An 11,041-nucleotide genomic window follows, 5' to 3' on the forward strand; every position below is an offset into this window, starting at 1 on the left:
TACATGTGAACCATGGATTATATTGTTCTTCCCTCCTCTGGACATTTTAGCACTTGATCTTACATAACATATGGTTTATGGAAAGGGGGAACAGTCGAGAGATTCTAGACTAGGAGCCACAAGGCTCTCCACAGAAGGTCTAGTTTCATTCTGCTGGTTCTCAGTGGCCATATTGTGCCATTCTCTTATATCAACTGCTGGTCAGGACACTGGCTTTTCAGGTGAAGCACATCATTGCCACTTGCCCTTAAAGAATACTTATCTTAGTAGATGCTAACTGGTATGTTAGTACTCCCATCACTGACAGTACTTTTTGTCTGTGTCTGGCCACTCACTTAGCATTCAACCGTCCATGTTTTATATTGCTGGTCTTCCTTGAGGTGGTTCATATGAGGGACTTGAGTCAAGGGGCTGGTGCAGAGGAACCACTCAGTAAATATTATCTGCCAGTGGAATTACTATTATCTCTTTAATTACACCACAAGTTCAAGGGCAGGGCTGATGTCTTACACTTTGTATCTCCACTCTGCCTGGCAACAAGAGGATATCAAATTATTTGCTAATTAATGCAATGGGTTATTTTAATTAATGCCACTGGCCTGTAGATTAAGGCTACTGTTGTCATCATCTATGCAATTCCACTCATGTGACTTAAGCAAAGCATAAAAGTATTCAGATTTTCAAATTGCTGTCCTCTGTGTGGACTATTTTTCTGGCATCCCCAAGGAAGCAGTTGTATATCCCTAAGGGATTCTGCAGAGTGTGGCAGTTAAAAGTCTTGGCTTTAGAGTCAGACTGAATTAGGTCTGAGTTGACTAGCAAGTCAACTTGCTAACTGGGGCGGGGGACGGGGGCAGGTCTGGGAAATGCATTTAAAAACCCTTTGAATGTCAGTTTTCTTATCTGGGAAATAAGGCTAATATCTGTTTTTTTTTTTTTTTTTGGTAATATCTATTTTTGTTGGCATTATGTGGGCCATGGCCAGGCCTGACCACAAAGACCCTAGGTAGACATGGGTGGAACAGCCCGGGGCCCCTGTCATGCAGGCACAGGCACTGAGAGAAGGTCCGGGGGCAGACACAACAGGGATGTAAAGGCCTGGTGAAGCTGGTCCTCCTGAGCAGTGCAACAGCTGCCTCTTACGGTGTTGCAGGTCATTTGGGAATGCTGCCATGGCTGGGAGCACAGAGGGCAGCGGGCTCACGCTCTGTGCTCCTCTGCCTTACTGGGCATGCCATTCTACTCAGGCTTTGAAGAGCTCCAATCTTTGGTGGAGACAAGGTGAGCTAGGGAGACCTGCAGGAGGGCCAAAAAGAGCTGCACATTTTTCTCTCACTATTATCTTTCCAGTGCTTATTTGTTGCTTTTACTAAAGTAAAACCAAACTTGAGCAGAATCTAAGATGTCCTTCTTGACAGACTGGAACCCAGACCAGGTTCCCCAAGGTCTGGCTTAGCACAATGACTCAATTAAATGAGATAATGAATGTAAAGCACCTGCCACAGGGCCTGGCATATGGCAGGCTCTCCATAGTGATTATTATTTCTCCAGTAGCACCTACGAGAGAATTATTTTGTTTTGGAGGAATGAATATGCAAGAGCTCTTTGCATTTCTTGGGGATAGAGGCTATGTAAAGCTTAGATTTTTAATTACTATTTTCACTATGTAATACCAAAACAGGCACTTAAACATTTTGTAATATTAGGCATGAAAATAGTACTGTAAGTCAGGGTGATAAAGTCTGAGATAGTTTTCATGGAACCATTCTGCCCCCTCAATTCCAACTTATAACGTGAAAAGAGCAAATACTAACATAAACATTTTAAGTGGAGCTTTGGATTTGTCATAATCCACTGTGTTCTGAGAATTGCCAGTGAAATCAATCCCTCTTTTTTTTTTTTGGAAGAGATTACTTATTGGAAGGTTACTGGAATATCTCACTTTAATTAAACTTGACCACCAACAGCTCCTGAACTTTGCATCTTAGAAATTTCCTCTCAGTTCCTGCTTGAAAATCTTGCAAAGAACTCAGATTGGCCTGGCTTGGGTCAAATAAGCACCCCTAAACTAGTCAACTGTGGTAAGAAAAGAGTCATAAAAGACACTTAGCTCTTGCCAGAAACACTAAGTTAGCCATGGAGGCACAGTTATCTCAAGAAAAGAGAATGCTGAGCAAAGGCACAACTGACCACTACACACTCACATGATATTTATGTTGAACATAATAACTAATGGAAATTCATGAAGTTAAATGGATTACTATAATAATTGATGGAAACTAATTCAGTAAGAAAAATACATATACGTACTGGGCTCTAACACAGCTCAGAGAGGGGAGTGGCAGGAGTAGAGCCCCACAGAGAAAACAAGGGAAGACAGAAATAGGGAAAACAGGAAAACCAAGGAACGCACAAATCATCCCTTCTATCCCCTGCTTATCTGTTATGATATCACTTATGCTTTTATGTAAAATTACTGTGTATATAGTATAAACTTTAAAAACATACAATTACAATTAATTTTATCTTTTTATTTTAGAATATTTTTATAGAAAATTTGCAAAGATGGTACAGAGTTTCCATATACACTTCTCATCTGGTTTCTATTATTAATCTTACATTAGTATATTTTTCATAATTAATGAACCAATATTGATATTTTATTAACTAAAGCCCACACTTCATTCAGATTTCCTTAGTTTTTACCTAATATCCTTTTCTGTTGTAGGATCCCATCCAGGATGCCACATTACGTTGAGTAGTCACGTCTCCCTAGGCTTTTCTTGGCTCAGACAGTTTCTTAGTTTTTCCTTGTTTTTTATGACCTTGACAGTTTTGAAGAGTACTCATCAGGTATTTTGTAAAATGTGCTGTATTGAGATTTGTCTGTTTTTCTCATGATTATACTGGGGTTATGAGTTTGGGGGAGGAGGTCCATAGAGGATGATGCCATCTTCATCATATCGTACCCAAGGTACATACTATCAATGTAATTTATTACTGTTGATCTTAATGATGATCACCTGGCTGAGGTGGTATGATTTTTTTATAAAATAAAACCAATCACAATAACATAAGAGATACAACAAGACAAGCAGAAGCATATCAGGCAAATTGGGATTTGATTTTATGGTTTTTAACTTTAAGGACATTACTTCTCATCAGCAAGGACAGGAACTTTTCATACACTGACCACTTTTCCTGGATGTTGTAGGAATATTGAGATATTCTAGGTAAAAGTTAATGGATATCTATAAGATGTATAATTATCTTTGTTGGTTCCTCCAAAATCATATTAGTCAAGTCCACTGAAGATTATCCACTTACAGCAAAAAAAAAAAATTACAAATTCATGGAATTATTGATATTTGATACAAGTAGTAGATGATACAAGTCAAGCTATTTAAATTCTTGTGTGAAGAGAATTTATCTTTTTTCATGAGTTTACTCAAGAGTAATAAGAATTTTAGATTTTAGCCCTTTAAGGTTAAAGGAAATCTTGATAAGTGATATTTTCTTTTCAGAATTTTTTGTAACAAAGCATTTTAAAAAAATTAGTAATCACCCTTTACAATGTCAAATCACAAGAAAACAAGCTGATAATGTTGTGAATTTACTTTTTAGGTAAAAGGTGTAAGATATAGACTTAGTCCCAACCACTACAAGGCTGTACAATGAGCTGTGTACGGATGCAATCTACCAGTACTGAAGTTACCCACATGAAAGACTAAATGACAGGCATAATTTACACAGAGTCAGGCAAAACTGCAGGTACATTTTAAACTTTTCCCTCATTAAAGGTTAAAATAAAAATGGTTTTCCAGTTCTCAGGGGAAAAAAAATTCAATTAAGCATACAACACCCTATTTGTAAAACTGACAAATTGAGGTTTTAGTGTAAAAGTATATGGAGACATTTCTAAAGTATGTTTACCAATTGGGAGGCAGACTCTAATGTAGGGTCTGCAATTAAGCAAGTGGAAACTTTGGACGTACTGCTGTCTTCCTCCCTTCTAAATGCACAAAGCAGGTTACATCCCCTCAGTACTAAAATAAATACACGTATTTAACTTTGTTTGACAGGTGTTTATCAAGTATATTTGATCAAGGAACCCTGTTTATTATCACATCTATTTGTATACCAAGGAACTGATGTTCTAAGGGCCATACTTTGAGAAATGCTGCTATGTGACAAATAAATACTACAATTCTAAGTGTGGTGAGTCGAGCAACAACTGTAATCCATTTTAGCATATCTAATGAAATTAATAGGTGATGCATCTCAAATGTTTTTATTTCTTTATAGAATGAATATTAAGTGCAGAAATCCTACCCACCTTCTTTTTTTTTTTATAAACCATGCTGATGCAAAAATGGGAAAATGCTACAAAGACATTACTGTAGTACTGAAAGCACACAGCTTAACAATCAAAAATGCTTTAAAACATTTTAAAGAGAATGAGGGGAATGTTAACATAAAAAGAACCTATGAAGAGGTGAGAAATGATCAAGTTATATCTGGTCTCTTAAGAGAGTCCTCAGAACTGGTCTGCAGGGGCTCCTCTCCAAATGACTGAGTTGAATTAGCTTCATTCTCTTTAGCCCCCTGACAAGGTGGCATCTAATGTGTACATGGGAGCTCACCTGGTTCTCCCAAGGAGAGGGAAACCCTGCAGCAGCTATGCCTGTCTCTAGGGACCACACCCAGGCAATCCTCTTCATTCCCTCTAGGCCAGCTTCATCAGAAATCATGCTTTTAATGGCACAGTTACATGTCAAAAAGGAGGAGCAACGTTTACCAAAACAGGTGTGTAAAGGTGGCGGGGGGGAGGTGGGTTGACCTAGATGATGCTCCCAATATCTGAGTTGGCTAAAATCTGGAACGAGTTTTTCATGAGAAATACTGATATAACTGATAATAGTTCAGCTCCATCATTAATAAATAATTTTGAGGGCATTATTATAAAAATATACCACCATTTATAACATAATTTTTCTAAAAATAAAACAGCATTTTATGTTCTAATATTGCACACTAAATATAATAATACAGAGAATTAACCTACTGGTAAATTACGGACAGGCTGCAGTTAGTTTCCTAAAGCCTTAGAGTTCACTCCAAAATTTATTCAAGGCCCATGTGACATGGCATGGCTTTTCTGTTGTTCAATATTTTCCTAATTTAATATGCTCACTTTAATTCTTACAACAATTCCTAATTTAAACAATGTTAACCAGCAAATGTCTTAAGTCTTAATTTGGAAATCTTGCATGGCACAGGTAGAACAAAAAAATAAAGGCTTTTAAGAAATACTTTTTACCTAAATCTTATTTTTTTCTCGGTTATTCAATATAAAAATATATATTTCAAAACATTTTAAGATACCTGAGAAACAGCACAACAGAAAAGGCCTGTACCCAGGTGAGTCCAGTTATAGTGCAGCAAGGAGAGCCTGTGGCTACAGGTGTATTTCCCTCTTCTATAAACTCACACTGACCTGAAAGGACAACATTAAGAAAAAGACATACTTTGAAGAGTAAAATAAAGAAAGATAAAGCACTGAGCACCTTTTACAATGTTGTAATAAAATATTGATTAATTTTGCTGTATGAAAACCTGGGAATAGATCAAAGACAAAACTAGATATAAAAAGAGTTAAGCCATAAGTGTTTATAAAATCAGTTTTCTCTGACATGTGCAAAAAAACAGATAAAAAAATCCTTTGAGGTAATATGAAATTCATGATTCTCTTTCTGCCAATGTCATCATTTGCTACTGTAGCTTCTTAGTTGTCCACTTAGATTTTATATTACAGACTGATACATGAGGTTTCACATTAACATAAACACTTCTTTTTAAAAAAGACTATAATGCTTTTACGGCTGTACCATGAAGTATTATTACAAATAAATTCTAACTATACTTCATCATAAATAGAAATTAAGAAACTACATTTCACCAAGCTGATTTTTGAGTCTTCTAAATCGTATTTGTTCACTTATCTGCCAATTTGAACACTATAGTAATTTGTGGAGGGCTTCCTTGTCGTTAATGTGAATTAACTTAATTCAAAAGCAATTATTTTTTAAATGGGGCACATACCAGCAAAGCTTAGCATAAGCCAAAAAATACTGGCACACCATGGGCAAAACGCCAACTCCACAGTGATATGTGAAGTTCTCTTTACGGATAATCCCAAAAAAAATTGTTCTCAAAATATTTTGCCCATTAGAATTATTAAATAGTTTAAAAATGGAAATCAAATTTAATGACATGATTTTAGGCCTTTGGGCTAGAATCTTACAACCAGAAGGAATAACAATTTTCACACAAATTCTTGTGATATTGTCAGAAAGTTTAACCACTGATTTAAAGAATCCTGTTGAAATAATACACGAAAAACCTATAGGGGTAACAGATGTTGAGTCTACAATTAAAAACTACTCCTTTTAAATCTTTTCCTATGGACAAGACACAAATACTAAGCATTTTCTACTTTTGTATTGCCAGAAATTCCATGAGAATCCAAACATGAAAAAGTGAAGGTTAAACCTGCATCTGGCTGGTTGACGATGAAAACCCTAGAAACAGCACTAAGAAGCATAAGATAGTATTATTGCATACTGAAGAAAAATGACAAACACCTACAAACATTTTTTCTATTGAAGCTTTAGTAAATTTGAAATAACACACCCTCATTGTCTTTCTAGTGATGCTGTTGAGTAGTTAGGAATACGACAAAACCAGCGCTGAAAGCTGATAAATATTTATGGGGCCACCTGGTGATTTCCTTAAGTTCAGCCACAGCAGTGATTTTGGATGCCACCAGTACTGCCCCCACAGGCACGTGTTCTTCTTTGGGGATATGGGAAGCTGTACAGTTGGGGACCAGATTGTCGCAGGTGCTCTGAACACCACTGAGAAGAGCTGCCAGCTAAAGCAAAAAAATAAAAATGAAGAATGTTTTCCTATGCTTTTCCACGGATAGAATTACTATCTCATGCCTGGGAAACCTAAAAAAAAAAAAAAGGAAGCTCCTTTATTCCAGATAACCTGTAAATTCAGGATTCCAAATACACGTTTTCTTTATAGGAGTAGCATAGCTGTTCATCAATATCCATCTTCTTATTGAATCCTTGATGGGATTTTAGTTTAAAAGGAGAAGGCGAAACAGGATCCATATGCTGAATAATGGCTTCAGCAACATCATATGAGATGGCTTTTGGGTTTGCCACATAGTCTGAGTTTCTTTGTCGTGAGCAGCTGTGCCAGGCCATTGAGAAACACCAGAAAGATGGTCATGGACATGACAATCACATAGTGGCTGATGCTGCACCAGGAGAAAAAGAAACACAATACTGGTAAGGAGAACACAGATGAGGAAAAGCATAAGATTCCTGTAAATAATGTAATGTTTTAATATGGATATAAAAATACACAGAATTACAAAGGGTACCAATGACTTCAAAATAGATACCAAAATGTTTTAAAAAACCAAAAGTTTGCATATAATGTGAGTTACGTATGTACTTCCTTAATAATAATAATTAATAATGTATATTACTTATGTATTAATATTAATTTTTAATCCCTAATAACACAAACTACCACTATGCTGAAATAGTGATGAACATAATGTTTTGAGATATCTGCAGTGACTATAATATGTTATGAAAGTGTCTGTGATTGGTATTGCCAGTATCTGTGTCTTTGTCACCAATAGAAATTAAATTTCAAAAGCTTTTAGAAAAATAAAGACAACTTTTTTTCTAAAATTATATTTAAGAAATTTCTTCCTCCAATTCTAAAACCCTTTGAATTCTATCCACAGACTCCCCAAGATGTTCCCATGTTAAGTATTCTGACATTTTAGAGCATTGCCATTTTATGCTTTGAAATAAGTTACAAGTACTTTGACAAAACTACCAGCTGCGAAAGAAAGATAAATGTTACCCAAACTCAAATTTCAGTGAACTGAACATTTTAATCAAGGAATTGAAACAAAGGGAAATTGGACAAATGTCTTTATTAATCTCACAATCAAAGCCACTGCCTCCCAGGCTTTTGGAAAAAGACAGAAGAATAACGAATACTATTAAAATTACTCAGTCTTAGTTCTCATCTATCAGCAATGGTTAATGTTCAGTTTTCCTTTTTAGACACAGTAATTGTACTGTCTACATAGAACATAACTTGATGAAAAATTCAGAAGTAGGGGAAGAAACGTAGGATATAGATGTGACAAATGTGTAACACAGCAGAGGCTTCATATGGTGATGCCAGCAAAGCACTGCCAAGCTGAGCTACAGCCCATGTTGGCAAGTTATTTATTTTCAATGCCTACCAGCGTTACACTTAACTGTCTAACTCGATCATAGATGTGCACATTTCATATTCTTCAACAAACAGAGGGGGAAATGTTTCAGCAGGCCTATGACCAGGCTAGTGTAATGAAGGGAGATCATTTTTTCTACCCCTTCCTTTCATCTACCCACAGCACACAGAAGAGGAGTCAGTCCTGGTGCTGGTTCAAGAACTCCTACCCAGGAGTACCCCACAAAGCAAGCCCCAGGGAACAAGGCCTTGGGACATCAGGGAAGGTAACTGCTGGGTGTTGAGTCAAGAAGGTCGATCACCTGGAGGGACCTGGAGACTAAGGGGGAGAGAGTTAAGGGGCCGTGGAGGTCTCCCCGCCACCTTCCCAATAACTCAACCCAATAGGTGAGCCGCCCCTGCCAAAAATCAAATTGTTGGCTTTAAGCCAGATTTAGCATGTTAATCAAGTATTTGCCCATAGGCCTCTCAAGGCCAGAAAAGGTCTTCTACTTTGTGTGACTTTTTTTTTTTTTTTTTTGTAATGTTACAGCTTTTAAGTAAGAACCTCCAATTGTAAAGTTTTATAGTTTAATAAGATTTTCTTTGGAGAGGCACGGGTTGGGAAATTCTTATTGAGAATCCTTCTTTAGCTTCACCTTATAAAGTAAGTTTGAAGTAGAAAAGGAAGAGTTGGCTAATTAAAAAGCAAGAATTAGAACTGGTTACGTTAAAAATCTGGCTCTGGTCAAGGCTAGACGCTTGACCTAATAAGAAAACAATAAAATCAGATCTTTATTGATAAACAAACATCAATTCTAAAGGAAGATTTTTTTTTAAGACTTTCATTTTTTTCATTGTAAATATAATACAATAGGATACTGGACATGGAATTTTTTCTACTTAAATTGTGTATGTGTGGTTTTTGTTTTGTTTTTACACTGAATATGACATGGATTTTACCTATCATTTAATTAAATCACTAATAATTATTTATTTAAAAATGAAAATAATGATTATATGACTAGATTTATTTATCATCAATATCAAGCCTTGTTAGGAATAAAATTATCTAGATGTTTATTTTTTGTGAGCCCCCCCAAAAAAGAGTGCAAACAACATACCCGATATCACTACACACCTATCAGTGTAAGTCTCACACTTGATACAAAAATTAACTAAAATGGATCATAGACTTAAATGTAAAAGTATAACATTTTAGAAAAAAAAAACAAACAGGAGAAAACAGGCTGTATAAGAGGTAGGCTGGGGCTGGTCCGATGGTAGTGGCTTATCAGAACTTACTAACATTAGTGTCACTAGACTTGGTATAACTGCCCCCCCACTGCTAAATTTGACTGGCTTTAAAATAAAAATAAAAAAACAAGAGATGGGTTGGATTTGACTGAAGGGCCATGGGTTGCTGACCTCTACCCTGGACTGCAAGCTCTATGGAAGTATGGATCATGATTGTCCTCTGATCGCTTTCCCCTCTGCATCTTTAAAGTATAATGCAAGGCCTTATGGGCATTTAATCAATATTTGTTAAATAAATTATTAAAGAGAATAATTTAAAAGAAAGCATAATACCCCTTCTTTCATTTGATATTACCCTGGAAAATTTAATCTGGACTTAAATCAGACTCTCCTAAAATAAAAATTAAATGTAATAAAAACTAAATGCTAAAAACAAAACAAAAATTGTTAAAGAAACAAAAAGAATTTCTATGAAAATGAAGTAAAAACTAGCCTTATAAGATACTGAAACATAAAGTTAAGTGTAATCCTGCCATTAGAATCTATAGTCAGAACAATGGAAGAGAACAGATAGCCCTGTCACACAAGATACAAGAATCATCACAAAAAACAACTGTTCTGGCTGGACTCACTTTAAATTTATGAGCACAAATGAGATTTGGCTCTCATCAATGCCTCAAGCCTGACTGCACACTTGTGAATTACTTTTCTCTGTCTCTGAGCCAAACCACTTCATGTCCTGTCATCTCTCCTCAAAGTTCTGTCACCTTCCTCCCATCTCAGCAGATGACTTTGCTTATTTTATTGAGAAAATACTGACAGGACAATCATAAGGGAAGTACCTCTTCTTTCCTCACCCCGAACCTACGCATATCTGCACCCATATTTCCTCCTGTGCCTGCTCCCATCTAAAACAAACCCCTTCACTTCTGTTTTGGATCCCATCCCAACTTTCCTACTAAGGAATGTTACTTTTGCCAACTATCCTCTCCCCTCTTATACCACTGATTTTTCCCTTTTTTTGGTAAGCGAATTCTTTACCATATAAATGTGTAATTTCTCTCATCCTAAAAACAAACCAAAAACTCTCCCAAGTTCCCATAGCTCCTCTAGCACCATACTAATTTAAGGCATCTTAAATTTTGTATATCCAAAAACCTCCTCTTAATCTCCCACACCTTCCTTCACCAAACTCACTCCTCCTAAAGCCCTCTTCATCTCTGGCAATGGCTTTACCATTCACTTAGTTACTCAAGACAAAAAAATCTAGGAGTTATCCTTGATTCTTTTCTTTTCCCAGTATATCTAATCTATCAACAAATTCTATCAACCTCTCTTTCAAAATGTTTTCTAAGTCTAGCCTCTTGTCGCCATTTTAAATTGCTACCCTAGTCTAAGCTATCATCATCTCTAGCTTAGAATATTCCGACAGCCTCTTAATCTTCCTGCTCCTCTCTTGATCCCTCCAATA

At 36.3% G+C, this 11,041-nt stretch overlaps 1 protein-coding gene across 1 annotated transcript in view; it reads right to left on the reverse strand.

Annotated features, from left to right (window-relative positions):
• Positions 1-7,092: 7,092 nt before the first annotated feature.
• The window catches only part of LOC105816355 (GPI ethanolamine phosphate transferase 1-like), a 74,369-nt gene continuing 70,420 nt past the window's right edge, over positions 7,093-11,041 (reverse strand). Inside the window, exon 11 of the mRNA XM_012651738.1 lies at positions 7,093-7,330. Within this exon, the coding sequence (XP_012507192.1) occupies positions 7,207-7,330 (124 nt within the window). The 3' untranslated portion in view covers positions 7,093-7,206. The remainder of the gene's footprint in view (positions 7,331-11,041) is intronic.

The sequence above is a fragment of the Propithecus coquereli genome, unplaced genomic scaffold (assembly GCF_000956105.1).
Source record: "Propithecus coquereli isolate 6110/MARCELLA unplaced genomic scaffold, Pcoq_1.0 Scaffold37, whole genome shotgun sequence".
Taxonomy (NCBI): domain Eukaryota; kingdom Metazoa; phylum Chordata; class Mammalia; order Primates; family Indriidae; genus Propithecus; species Propithecus coquereli.